This window comes from Artemia franciscana, chromosome 7 (assembly GCF_032884065.1).
Source record: "Artemia franciscana chromosome 7, ASM3288406v1, whole genome shotgun sequence".
Taxonomy (NCBI): domain Eukaryota; kingdom Metazoa; phylum Arthropoda; class Branchiopoda; order Anostraca; family Artemiidae; genus Artemia; species Artemia franciscana.
This window is the reverse complement of record NC_088869.1, coordinates 64,349,104-64,362,811: the sequence shown is the minus strand read 5'-3', so window position 1 is coordinate 64,362,811 and position 13,708 is coordinate 64,349,104. Positions and strand designations below refer to the sequence as shown.

The 13,708-nt window shown below is 34.5% G+C and overlaps 1 protein-coding gene across 1 annotated transcript; it reads left to right on the top strand.

Annotated features, from left to right (window-relative positions):
• The first annotated feature begins 392 nt into the window (after window positions 1-392).
• Window positions 393-13,090, top strand: LOC136029595 (mucin-2-like). Its single transcript, XM_065708098.1, has 2 exons — window positions 393-555; window positions 10,825-13,090. Exons 1-2 carry the CDS (start codon window positions 553-555, stop codon window positions 12,904-12,906), a joined length of 2,085 nt encoding a protein of 694 aa, XP_065564170.1. The 5' UTR covers window positions 393-552; the 3' UTR covers window positions 12,907-13,090.
• The last annotated feature ends 618 nt before the right edge of the window (window positions 13,091-13,708 follow it).

Here is a 13,708-nt window from a genome sequence, read left to right as displayed (position 1 = left end):
ACTATGTTATGTTCGCTGATCTTTTGCAACATCTGCTCTTTTTAAAACCCTTCTGAAAGTCTTGCCGTACTTAAAATTGATCTTTCAATGAAATTAGGTGTGCTGTTAAAGAAAAATGCCGACTGACAACTTTGTCCTCATTTAAACAGCCTTGGATTAACATTATTCTTAATGGACCGAGTGAAAGGAATTGCTCAGCTTGTGTAGATTACGCATACCTGAGCGAATTAAAAAGACAAAAGGAGTCAACGCACTTCTATATGTATGGTGAAAGGAACGTATATCTCATCCGGCGGAATCATCTTTCCATCTAAAAACCGGCTACATCAATGCGGAAGAATCTTCGCCTCGCAGCATGCCCTTGAATTAAACTTACTACTCTTCGTGATCCTCTTTGATTGGATGAAATCTGGTAGATAAAACCTGAAAAGACTTTTCCTAGGGGCCATTTGTGGAATAGTAAAAGATATACTAAAGTTGAAGACAATAGCTTTTATGTAGCAGATGGTCCGTCGTCTCTACAACAAAACGAGTGGGGATAGTTAAGCGAAAATGGTGAGATTTTTGTCTGTATATCTTGCAGTGGAGTTTTTAAAATACAAAGACATTTTTATTGTTTTTGAATTTTATGTTCTATGAAAAAAGGGGTAATTTTCGAATTAACTCACTAATGAGATATCCGTGAAATAGATATGTCTTTGGAATCAGAATTTCATCCTGGATCCTAATAAACGCTAATTTGAGGCAGAAATAAACTTTACCCCCCCCCCCCTAATGTACAAACATGTATCCTGATTTGGATATTCGTAGCGAGTCTTTCGTAAGCCAGTCTTTTCTTCAAACAGTTTGGCAAGATGATTGAAAATTTATGGCATTTAAAATACTCCGGGGCATGTGTTTACATATTAGGGAGTGGGTGTTAAGTTCATTACCGACGCAGATAAATGTTATAGTTAGGTTCAGAAGGAAATTCTAAAGGTACATCTATTTTTTAGCTATCTCATTAGTGAGTTAATTGGAAAATTTACCAAAAATATTTGTTTTTTAAATATTCAGCATTTCCAGCAAAGGAAATACTTCTTCTTCTTCCTCCATGGCACTATAATAAGAAGATAGGCGAAAATCCCAGACGAATGATGTTTTAAGTAAATTTTCTGTGCTAAGCAGAAAGGTCTTGGATATTAGCAGATAAACAGCCATCTTTTCACAGCCAAGTATAATTTTTCGTAACAAGGTTTTTTTTTAATATTTATTTTACTCACTATTTGTTTTGGTTAAAACAATGAAAAATGAAAATAAATTAGAGAAGTTTCTGCAATTTAAACGTTGTGAACCTATTAAAAATGAGGCTGTTTAACACAGCTCTAGGTCAAACTCCCTCTTGATGCTAAATAAATAAATAAGAAAAAATAATCTAACAGAAATCGTTCCCGAAACGATGTTGTCTATAGTTCCTTATGAAATATTAAATATGACATTGATGCCTTAATGTCAGTTTAAAAAAAAAAAAAAAATGGTTAAATTCCAAAAATATCGTCGGCAGATCTAACTGTATTTTTATTTATATTACATTCATCACTTAAGATTACTTACAAAAAAGAAATAATGTCAGAGAAATAAGGCAAAATACTGCTTCAGAACAATCTCTATTGACTTGCAAATTCATCCAGCGTGTACGAGAAACTAATAAAAGAGAAAATAAAGCAGGTTTAATATGGAATAGAAATTAAGACTGGTAGTACCACTATCAGTGCATTGGTACGAAGTCTAGTTCAATTAAGTCAATTAATATAGCCAATTAATGAAGTCAATTAAGAGTCTAACCCGTGGTTTTCATTGATGCGATCTTTTTTGTATCGCAAAACGTCTCACAGATAGCGGGTGCTGGAAAATCGCAAAAATGTTCACCCAGAAATGGTTCACTGTAGCTGTTGAAACGCAACAAATATTATAAGATATATAAATAGAGAAATATTATATTTATATCTCATAAGCCCATTGTAGGATATTTGAACAGCATATGCTAAATCAAGCTCTAGGAGCATGAAAAATATTCAAACGCCTAACCTGTGTAAGCTCGGGCTAGCTACACTTAATTAAAAATATAATTCTAATATTGTAGTTTCATATCCCTAGAAATTCCTCCAGGCCCTAAGGATTAAAATCGTGGATTAAAAGGACAAGACTCTCATGTTTTTTTGTAAAATATTAATGGAAAAATCCTGATAAACATAATTAGTTTCTCAGTTACTTGCAATTTATGGTTCTAAAAAGCTTTTGATTCTGAATAACAGATGCGATTTTTAACGGCTCAGTAGAAATATTTCAATGGAGGTGTTGAACCGTTGTGACGCATAAACTTGCAGTAAAAACATAAAAAATTTGTTGGTCTATGCAAAAGCAGCCATTTTTGCGTGAAATCACATCACCATGATCCCAGGGTAAGCTTATTTGGATCCATCCTGAAATGTTCTGAAAACAGGTAGTTTTATTGATTATAAAATTGTTAGGGATAGACAAAGATAAATCAGTAGGTACAGCGAAAATTTTTTTTCTCTAAGGTACAGAATTATACTTATTGTGTCCTTTTAGCTCAAGTTTTTTTGTTTACTTGTGCTTAATATGAAGCAAAAGTAAGACTGAAAAAAATAAAAACTACTAATATTCATGTTTTATTAATAAATTTAATAATTTGCCGAGTGGCCTATTGGTAGCTGTTGTTATCAGGTTGCCTAACTATTTGGTGTCGTTTATAAAAAAAAAGACTTTGCATTATTAAAACCTTGAAAACAGCAGATTAAGAAATGAATAAAATTTAAGAGCTAAAAGGTTTATTAGATCTAATGGTTAACCAATAATGGTTATATTTAATGGTTAGTGGTATATTTGAGATTAAAGTTAAAGCTAAAATCAGAAGGTTTATAAATTTGTTTTATTCCTTATTGGTAAAACAGGAATGGGAACCAGAATTTATATCTTTTGATTTCTAATTACCTGATATTAGAAGAGCTAAGTGAATTCTGAACCAAAGCCGTCGTTTTGTCATAAATGACCCACTAAGCTTAGGGTGGTAAATTCCAACACAAAATAATCATTTTTAGGCTCCAATTAATCAGTACAAATGATTTTATGAAAACGCAATAAAATACCCCCCCCCCCCATCAAACAAGTTTAAATCCTAAACTTGCCATAGAATAATCTTAAAGAATGACAGGTGAAAAATTACTGTCGTCTTATTTTGAACTGATATACCCTGGGATAAAAGTAAATCACATCCGCCGTTTTGTCACAAGTGACCCTCTAAGCCCATGGCTTTGAAGTTCAATTTAAACAATAGCTGTCAGGTTTGAATAACTCAACACTAACAATTTATTTCAAAGCTAGTCAACAATGGAAGTAAGTTGAAATGTCGGGCCCCACCCAGTCCGCTAAGAATATTTTAAAGAAAGGCAATAATTTTGTGTTAATAATAATTTACTGGCCTACAGGCCCATCCAAATACTCGCCTACACTAGTTTAGTCCGTTTCATGTTCTAAGGTTGTCCAATTTTTCCACACACATCCATTATTTATTATTTTGAAAAAATAGCTAAGAACTCTTCTGAAAATAATTATTTTTCGTATTTTGAAATACATTTATATCCCCTGATCCCCGCTGACTCTGAATGTGTCAAATGTTAGCAAACTCACAACTTAAGAGGATACAAAGTAAATACTATTTAGGGGGCTAAAGTATTCATATAAGTCTCATAATTTTGTTTTTATTGTCTAAGCAGGGCCACCCCAAGTGTTTTTGACATTTTATGCGTCAGAATTGCTAGCACTCCACCTTAAAATTCAGCATTCTCTAAACTGTTTGCATTTAAAACATAAAAGAAAACATTTAAACTATGTTCTAAGTTTACTATATGTTTTCCTACAATTATGATAACATAGCAATTATTTACACTTTCCAAAGGTAACAGCAACCAAGAGTTTGAGATTATTTTGTTTGGTAGGGGGGGGGGGGTTCATTTTTGTCAAAATGTAGTGACCAACTGTTAAGGCTGACGTTTCGCGCTACATGAAATCGAATTCGATTTTTTTTTTAAGTACATTCTTTACTCTTTTGCATCCTGTTTTTACTAAGAGGGACATCCTAAGCCTGCCACCTAGCCACTCTTTAGACCTTGGGCTCCCAGGCAGCAGTTTAGTTTGCCTATATTGTACAGCCGGTCCTTGTGTTCGCTTTATATTTTAGGCAATCTTTGTTTTCTGCTAGTTCTTTAACACTTCTATCACCTTTTACTCCTATGTATTAAGTGTATACATTAATTTAAAAAAAGTCCGTGTCTTTGAGCTGCATGGAGTGTTGCGATAGATAGCAAAATAATATAGGTAATAAAGATTGTAATGTTATTCTTTTATGACATTAAAATAAATCATTGCGCTATAAGATTTCATTAAAAGCAAGCTATTATCAAATCACAAGTTTTTCCTCTTTTATGATATATAATTTGCTGTGACACAATTGCGTCCTATGTTTTATAGACCTGGTGGAGGTTCTGGTGGGGTTACTAGGGAGGATCTTTCCACGGATGGGGGGAGAGAATTATAAATGTATTTCAAATTCTTTTCATGGGGGAAGAGAATTTCCCATGAAGGGCAGCACCGGATCACCCAGTATTATTTAGAAAACGATCAAAAAAAAAAACAACTGAAAGTAAGGAGCTACATTAAAACTTGAAACGAACAAAATTATTACGTATATAAGGGGGGTTTGCCCCCTCGTCAATACCTCACTCTATACGCTAAAGTGTTTTTTTTAGTTCTTTCAAAAGAGCAATTTATTATAATTAAACGGCCTTTGTGATTCAGGGGTCATACTTAAAGAATTGGAACAAAATTCTAACTTTAGCGTAAAGAACGAGGTATTGGCGAGGGGACGAACCATCTCATATACATAATAATTTCTATTCGTTTTGGGTTTTAATGTTGCTCTTTACTTTCAGTTGAAATTGTTTATTTTCTTTATTTAATTAATTATAAGAATCGTGTCACTTGCAAACTTGACTAAGTACTCAATATGTGCAATACCTACCACATGCGCATGGCCTTATCCAGGATTTTTTTTTTCGTCGGAGGGGGCTACAAAATAAATTTACGGAAGCTTCTTACAAAAAAAACTTTTAAAACGTATAAAATTTGTTTTTATTCATTTTTGTTACGTTTCTTACGAGTCGGACAAACATTCCAGGGGTGGTTCAAAATTGATCAGAAAGTGAAACCCAGACAGCTTTATTAAAATACATACAAATAATAAAAAGGGATCAAAACCTGACTGTCAGTAGGAAACAGAATAATGAATACATTATACTGAAACTGACAAAATTATTTGTTATTAACAATGTAAAAAGCAAAAAATTCCTCTCTATTTGTTTAAGGGACATATAGATATTGTTAGGTAAAAACACTTTGTTTGATATAATTTTAATATTAAAAAGTTTTTTTGTTTTAATCGGTTACATTGGTGCAAATTAATTTCCACATAGGGGGGGGGGGAAGTAAATAACTTCTTTTCAATTTAATATAAAGTGCTTCTCAAAATTCAAGAGATTGAATTTTTATAGATTTTAAAATGAAGGTACCTATCATGCATTTAATAAAATCTGAATTATATTTTTAATAAAAATGCCAAAATTGTGTATTTCAAATTGCCCCTCCCTCCCTATTGGCATTTGGTGCCACTGCCCGACCACATTCTGCATAGTATATGCGTGTTTTGAAAAAAAAGAAATATGCAATACGAAGTTATTTAATCTCAAATTTATGCCTAATGCATTTAGTCTGATGCTTGATTCAATTAATGGTTTATTTTAAGTTGACAAATAATGAAACTATGACAAAATTTAACCAACATAATAAATCGTATAAATATGTCATAGTAGAAATAAAAGCTTAGTAATTTCTTTATACAATAATAAAATTCACAGTAAAAAAAAACTCATAGTTATTAGAATTAATTTGAACGTAAGGTACTTGTGACTTATAGCCACCACCCACAAGTTCTTTCGAGAAGTGAAGTTTGGTTAATGCTAATGAAATAAAACAGAATGTAATGAAAATATAATACTTTATCAACAAAATTATGAAAACTAAAAAAAGAATTATGGGAGGGGGAGGGCGCCCAGCCCGCATTATATAACCTAACCTAACCAAAATACCAACTAAATATTTAATTAGAATATAGCTACAATATTGTTTTCCACCGAGCCGAAGCTAATATTGTCTGGTATAAAGATCATGAAAACCAGTTATTGTCTCCTGTTTGCGTTACAAGATCTTATTTATTATTTTTGGGTTCACTAAGACATTTCGAATCTCTCGTTAAGGTTGACTAATTCTTTCTTTTATCGAACCGAACTGACTATAATCAGAACCGACTATATTATCGATCCGACTATGGTCAGCAAATTTTTTTTTTTCCAAACTGTATTCGACAATCATAGAGAGACGTGTGATAATCCATGGAGTTAGAGGGGAGTGCCGGTTGTAAGGACAACTTGTGATTTTTATGATGTGTTGAGTATGTACATAAAAGTCTGTAACCGTATGTAGCTAGTAATTAAACTCAATGGCTTTATTTAGGAAGGCTATGTTTCAAATTTTGAAACATTTGAAAGGTTAAAATTGAACTATGCTTATAATTATGGAAGTTTCATATAACCCTACGAAATTTTTCTTATGGCTTTAGCTAAATAGTAGGCTAGCTATATAGGCTATATGAGACATAAATTGCGCATTTTGAAATTTGTCATCAATTTGCCATATAATGTTTGTTCCAATTCTAATTTCTATTCTATTTACATATCAATAGCAGAAATTTGTGTTTTCTTTTCTTATCATGATAGTTAATTTAGAATTGAACAAAATTCACCTCACTGATATTGCAAGGAAATGTCCAACTATATTACAGCTTTAATAGAGAAATTCTAAGGAATCCATTTTGATACTTGATGTATACCAGTTCGTAACTATGAACCTATTTTAAGGAGAGGCTATAAGCTAAGATAAAGAAGTGTAGAAATGCAAAACAAGAAAATTCTTTGAAAAAAAAATTAATATACTATAGGAAAAGTCGTAATGTGGGACACAGAGCGCGCTTACATCCTTGCTTGGAGAGATCATACCAAAATGAGTGATGCCTCGTTTTATTAGTATTATTTTTTCAAAAAAACGGATGGCATTATGTCGCTCAATAAATAAAAATTTTATTGCATCAACCAACTAAGTTTAAATCTTGTTCCGGCATAAGAATTTCAGAAGTTGCCAAAGTCCTATGAAAATATTTAACTTAATTTACAGTAGTTAACAAAACTACTGAAATTTGTTCTGTTTATGGTTGTCTGCGCTATCGGAAAGTTATTATACTTTTAATATTTTTGAGTAATTGGTTTCACGATTGTCTATTCGTCCAAGAAAATTTCAAAGCTATTAATTATTAAATAAGTTAAAATATAATTAAGTATTTAATGAATAATTATCAATAATTGTATATATCCTACACTTAACTTTGTTTTGAAAATATTTTGGGTTCAACTGTTTTAAGATATTTCACGAAAGTGTATTTTCGTATTGGTATATGAAAACCTCAAGAGGATTAGAAAAAATTCTCGAAAAGAAGTGTCTGATTAAAAAAAAAGAAATCCAAACATTTATGTATTTTAGCAAGTTTTCTTCCAAAAGTTCTCAAGTGCAATGGAGTTTTTGGCTTTTCGTGTTGTAATTTATAATCACAGCGTTGTTTTAAAATTCATTTCGAGGATGGAGGACGGAGAGCTTATGAGGACACCAAAAATATTTAAATTGTATGAAAATAAATAAGAACTACTGTAAAATTCTTAAGACTTAGGCTTATGGGTGAGCACGCACCTGAAGCACCAAGCTAAATTGATCCGTGCTTTGAAAATTACTTCAGTAATCTTTCATTAATACTTTCAAAAAAATTTTACTACTTTCATAGTACTTACTACATTAAAAAAGTAGGCCTACTACTACATTAATACTTTCAAAAAAGTAGTACTTTCAAAAAAACCTTTTCTGAGTAGTTGAACGATAGCCCTTCTATGGATAGCTTTAATATTTTTTTTTGCATTAAATTTAGCAATATATTTAGTCGGGCTCCAGGCTTGAGCGCTCACTGTCAAGACTCTCCTGACCTGTCTTATATTTTTATGTAGTTTTGATATAGTTATAATATTTGAACATTTTGAGGATTATTCCCCAGCCCTGAAAAGTAGTAAGTCCCCACCAAAGAAACAAAATAATATTCTACATTGTAGTTGTTTATTTGAATTCCACAGGATTTTTAAAGGATAGCACCAATTCCCAAAGCAAAAAATAAACAAAACAGCTATTATAAAAAAAAGTTCAGCTTTATTAATTATCGTAAGCTATATTCCTTTGCAAAGCATCTCAATTCCCAAAATATCTTCATAATAGCTATACATCATAAGCAAAGATATAATATGCATCTGTATTCCTTTTCGAATTTTTCGCCTTTACCAAGTTCTTAATAGTATTTAGTAACCATGTTTGGTAAAAAGTTAATTAAAGCTGGGACTGATTACCCATAGCAATAAGCTGTAATTTGCAATTAGGGAATACCAGCTAACCGGTTCTGATCGCAAACGTGAACATAGACGAGACTAATACTCCACCGGTTTGCATTCACTTAAATCAAGAGGATCCACCAAGGCCAAACAGCTTATATTGATATAAAAGTCCTTCAGAAGAAAATGTCAAGAGGTTATTCCTACGGTTCTAGAATTTCTGGTTACTCTACCCATACGTGATCACCTCACAACAAAACCTTAGCTTATTCAAATTAGGGAAGACATTATGACTTCTGGTTAGAATTCCTATACAATTCAAAAACCTACTAAGCCAAACCCTCTTAAAGATGAAATAGTAAGAGGGAGAGGAGGCTATTACCAAAGCAGACCCCCAACCTTTTAGAATTATATAGAAATAAAACAAGTCTTATAAAGTACTAGAGCCCCTCCGTAGAAAATCTTCTTGTGTAGAATACCTCTACAAGCCCAAAACCTAGTAATCCAAGCCTACACGTAGATGGAATTGCAGGGAGGGGTTTGGGAGGGTATTTCCATAGCTGCCCCCCTAGCCTATTTAAATTATATAAAAGTAAAACAAACCTTATACGAAGTGCTGGAGCTCCTCCCAAGAAAATATTTCCTACCTCTCTACTACTACTACTGCCACTAAAACTCACTCCAGTACCAAGCCAGTTGAGGCCAACACAGCAACGCATGGTACTCCTCAACCCCAATCTGTCAGAAGTCTCCCTCTTTGCACCATCCCAAGACGTTCTAGTTTCCAGTACATCCTCCCTTACGAACTCCTCCCATCCCTTTCTTTGACGATCTGCTTTTCGTTTGGCCCTAGGTGGTATTAATTCGTACGTCTCTGCTAAAATCAATAACTTCTTCAACAAGGATAAAAAACTTCCTTTAACTTGTCTGGGTATTCCTGCTAATGTACTAATTATTATTTTAAAATAACTTTAGTATTAAAAGGAACTGTTCTTCATAAATGCCTTTTTTGGGGGGGGGATCAGTGTGTAAGTTTTTTTTTAGCCTTTATTAGCTGCAAATAGTTTTTTCAGTGCATCTCAGGGTAAAAAGAGAAAATACTTCTTTATGCTACAAAACGAACAGAAAAATGGTTTTCTCTAATCAATACCGAGAGGAAAATAAGTTGAATTTTGATTGCAGTAAAAATAATTAAAAAAATAATTTAAATAACACGTATTTATCGCTTGGTCGTAAAAATGTAATTTTAACGCTTAATTTTGGTTTATGTCCCGTGTGAAAAGAAGCTTCCGTTAGTTTCTAGTGTACACCTCTACACACTGTGGAATGAAAAAATATTGGGTGGCGAGAAGTAGGTTCTTTGAGTTAAGGCTCCATAAGGCCCTGCCACAAGGTTCAATGAAGTTTTGTTTATTTTAAAGCGTCACGCCCTCAAACTTTACCAAAACAATCTTTATAATAGTAAAGAACTGAGATAGTAATTAGGTAGCAGAAACAGTCTGTAAAATAGTATTTAGTATGGTGATTACGAAAATTTACTGATGATTTTTCAAATTTGTTGACTTCTCCATCTTTATCTTTATTCTCTTCCTCCCCAATTTCTTCTCCTCCTGAAAAAATTCCTACTCACTTAACTGTGTAGATTATTTATCCCTTTTTCTGTTCCTCCATTTTTTTTCTTTCTAAATTGTGGCTGTTTTCATGTCGTTGATTGACCCTTAACATCATTGGTGTAAATACCTTCGACGTCAGGCAGAGTAAATTTCCAGTTTTTAATCTTAATATTGCTAATTTTTCATATTGTAAGGCTATTTAGTGGCACCCGTGTCACCCAAACAGACCTTAAGGTCGGTAATAAGTTCCTTCTTGATTGGGCACCCCTAAAAAAAAATCGAAGGATTGTATACCGATATTTAGATTTTTGGTTACCATTATGAATTTTCATTTGTTTTTATATGTCAAAAAATTGAAAATGAAGAATAAAATCAGCTATAAATTACGTTTACGGATCATATGTTTTGTTACATTCAGCAAAATCGCCAATTGGTTTCTTTTTCTTTACTGTATATAGCTATATAACACGAAAATATTTTCTCAACACACACTTAAGAAGAAGGTAAAATAATTTTAGCTCTCAAGTAAACCAGATTTCTGTGTTTCCTATAGAATATAGTCCTTAGTTGCATAATATCTTACTTAACCTTCCAACCCTAAGCAATTTCTTCTTTTTCAGATTTTTCGGCTTAGCAATTATCTCTTAGCTGGGTTTTTGGTAACAGCAGTGAGAGGAGGTCTCTTAGGAGATAGTCATGGTGCTCATCATGGACACCATGAAGACAATGAGCCCAATAGTATAAATGCCATCCTGTCTTCTGGATCCTCTCAGGCTATACTAAAAGCAGCTGCTTCGAAACAAGGATATCCAAGAGAAGGATATCCAAAAGAAGAATCAAGAATTGATTGCAGTAATCCTTTTTACACCGTTCTTCCAGAATGTGCTCCACCAACAACAACTAAGCCACCTTGCTTCCCTGGGTCGGAAGATCCTTCCTGTCCAATAGTCTGTAATGCTTCCTTCAGAGATCCTCGATGCCCTACTACTACTACCACAACAACAACGACAACAACAACCAAGCCACCTTGCTTCCCTGGCTCAAAAGATCCTTCCTGTCCCATAATTTGTAATGTATCCTTCAGAGATGTCCGGTGTCCTACTACTACCACCACGACAACAACTACAACAACAACTAAGCCACCCTGCTTCCCAGGTTCAAAAGATCCTTCCTGCCCCATTATATGTAATGCATCCTTCAGAGATGTCCGGTGTCCTACTACCACCACCACGACAACAACTACAACAACAACTAAGCCACCCTGCTTCCCTGGCTCAAGAGATCCTTCATGTCCCATAATCTGTAATGCATCCTTCAGAGATGTCCGGTGTCCTACTACCACCACCACGACAACAACTACAACAACAACTAGGCCACCTTGCTTCCCTGGCTCAAAAGATCCTTCCTGTCCCATAATTTGTAATGCATCATTTAGAGATGTCCGGTGTCCTACTACCACTACCACAACAACAACTACAACAACAACTAAGCCACCCTGCTTTCCTGGCTCAAGAGATCCTTCCTGTCCTATAATCTGTAATGTATCCTTCAGAGATGTCCGATGTCCTACTACTACCACCACGACAACAACTACAACAACAACTAAGCGACCTTGCTTTCCTGGGTCTAGAGATCCAGCATGTCCTGTTGTCTGCAATGCTTCATTTAGAGATCCTCGCTGCCCAACAACAACTACGACAACTACAACTACCACTACTAGGCCACCGACTCAGCCAGTGGTTCAAGAAACAACTCCTAATCTTGAATATTTGCCACCTGTTGACTATCTACCTCCAGTCTCCCCTGATTCTTCCAATTTGGGAGCTCTCTTTCTCCAGCCAGCTGTTGCTGAGGTTGAGCCTACTACCACAACAACCAGGAGAACGACAACAACGACAACGACAATAAAGCCGATTACCACAACAACCAGAAGAGCCACAACAACCATGAGAAAGCTACCTACAACTTCTAAAAACAAGGAAGATTTTGATTGTAGCCATCCATTCCATGCTTTCCTTTGTGGAGAAAGTCCAAAGAAGAAGAAGAAGAAGATAATAAAAGTAAAATCAACTACTGCCCGCGCAATTACCACAACTGAGCAGCCAACACAGCCCCTTTGCCTTCCAGGAGAAGTAGGACCACAATGCCCAGAAGCAAATCCATCTATTGATGTACGAGTTTTTGAGAAACGTCCAATAACCACTACTACTGTTAGCACAACCACAACTAGAGCTGCCACAACTGAGGTACCGACGACTACAAAAGCACTATGCTTTCCAGGATCAAGCGATCCAGACTGTCCTATTGTATGTGATGAAACATTTACAGATTCACGGTGCCCCACAACCGCAGTTCGCCCAACATCTACAGTTGCTCCTGTAACTACATCTCTTCCTAAAGCTATCGTGAAGAAACTTGTGAAAGTACCAGTTGCTCCAAAAGTAGTACCAAGTGGTGAAAATGATCCAAACCATCCTTTCCATTCTTTCCTTTTACAAAAACCAAAGAATAGGAAAGTCAAAGTTAAGAAGATTTCCTTCCTGAAAAATCCGGTGTCTCAAGAAACTTCTGCAGCATCATCTAGCTCAGCTCAGATTGTGGAAGCTCCAAATAATAGAAGGTTTAGAGCGTCTGATTCCTTATCCCCCCTACCAGGATTTTTTGAATCAACAAGAATCAAAAGGAGGCGAGAAAATGCCTAAACTTTGTAAATCTAAAACATAAAAAATTCTATTTTATTACTGTCGTTAGTATTATGAAACTAAATACGAAGTAAAAGCTTGGTTTATCGATACTGCCAATGTTAGGTGTAAGTTCATTTTTTTGTAAAATGGCTGATTTTTGTAAATATATTGTAAGATATTTCCCCTTTCTTCCTGAAAATAAGTAATTCTTTTATTAAATACGTCAGTTTTATTATTTTAACAGGTCTGTGATGGAACCGTGTATCCGTGCAACCATGGAACCGTATATACTATCTTTAATTTGATTATTATTATATTGAAGCATTATTATATATCAAGGGGCGTTAGGTGGTGGGGGTATAAACCCATCTCTCAATCTTCTTCCATTTCCAAAAAGGTTTGGACTATGCATTTATTACGTTATGGGTTTTGTGGGGTAATGGCTCTCCTCTTTTTGCAGAAATAAATTTTGTGTGTAATGTCCCCTCTATTACTGTATTTATCTGAATGCCCTCGGAGAATTAGAAAATTTAGTACTTTTTGGGGCTTCAGGCACAATCCCCCCTTATACAAAAAATTTACCAGCCCTCCATCAGCCTATAGTAACAGGGATATTAAAATAAGTCATGATATACAGGATGATGTAACACCCTTATCTAAAAAAAGATAAAGATCCTCCAGAGCTATTACTGGTGCACAGGAGTCTTTTTACAGGGACAAGTAGCAAGCTCGTCTTCCAACCTTTCTGTGGCGGGGATCAAACCCTGGGCCCTGTATTGCCAAGCAGAGCGTCAATCCACTGTGTTACAACAGGTTATAC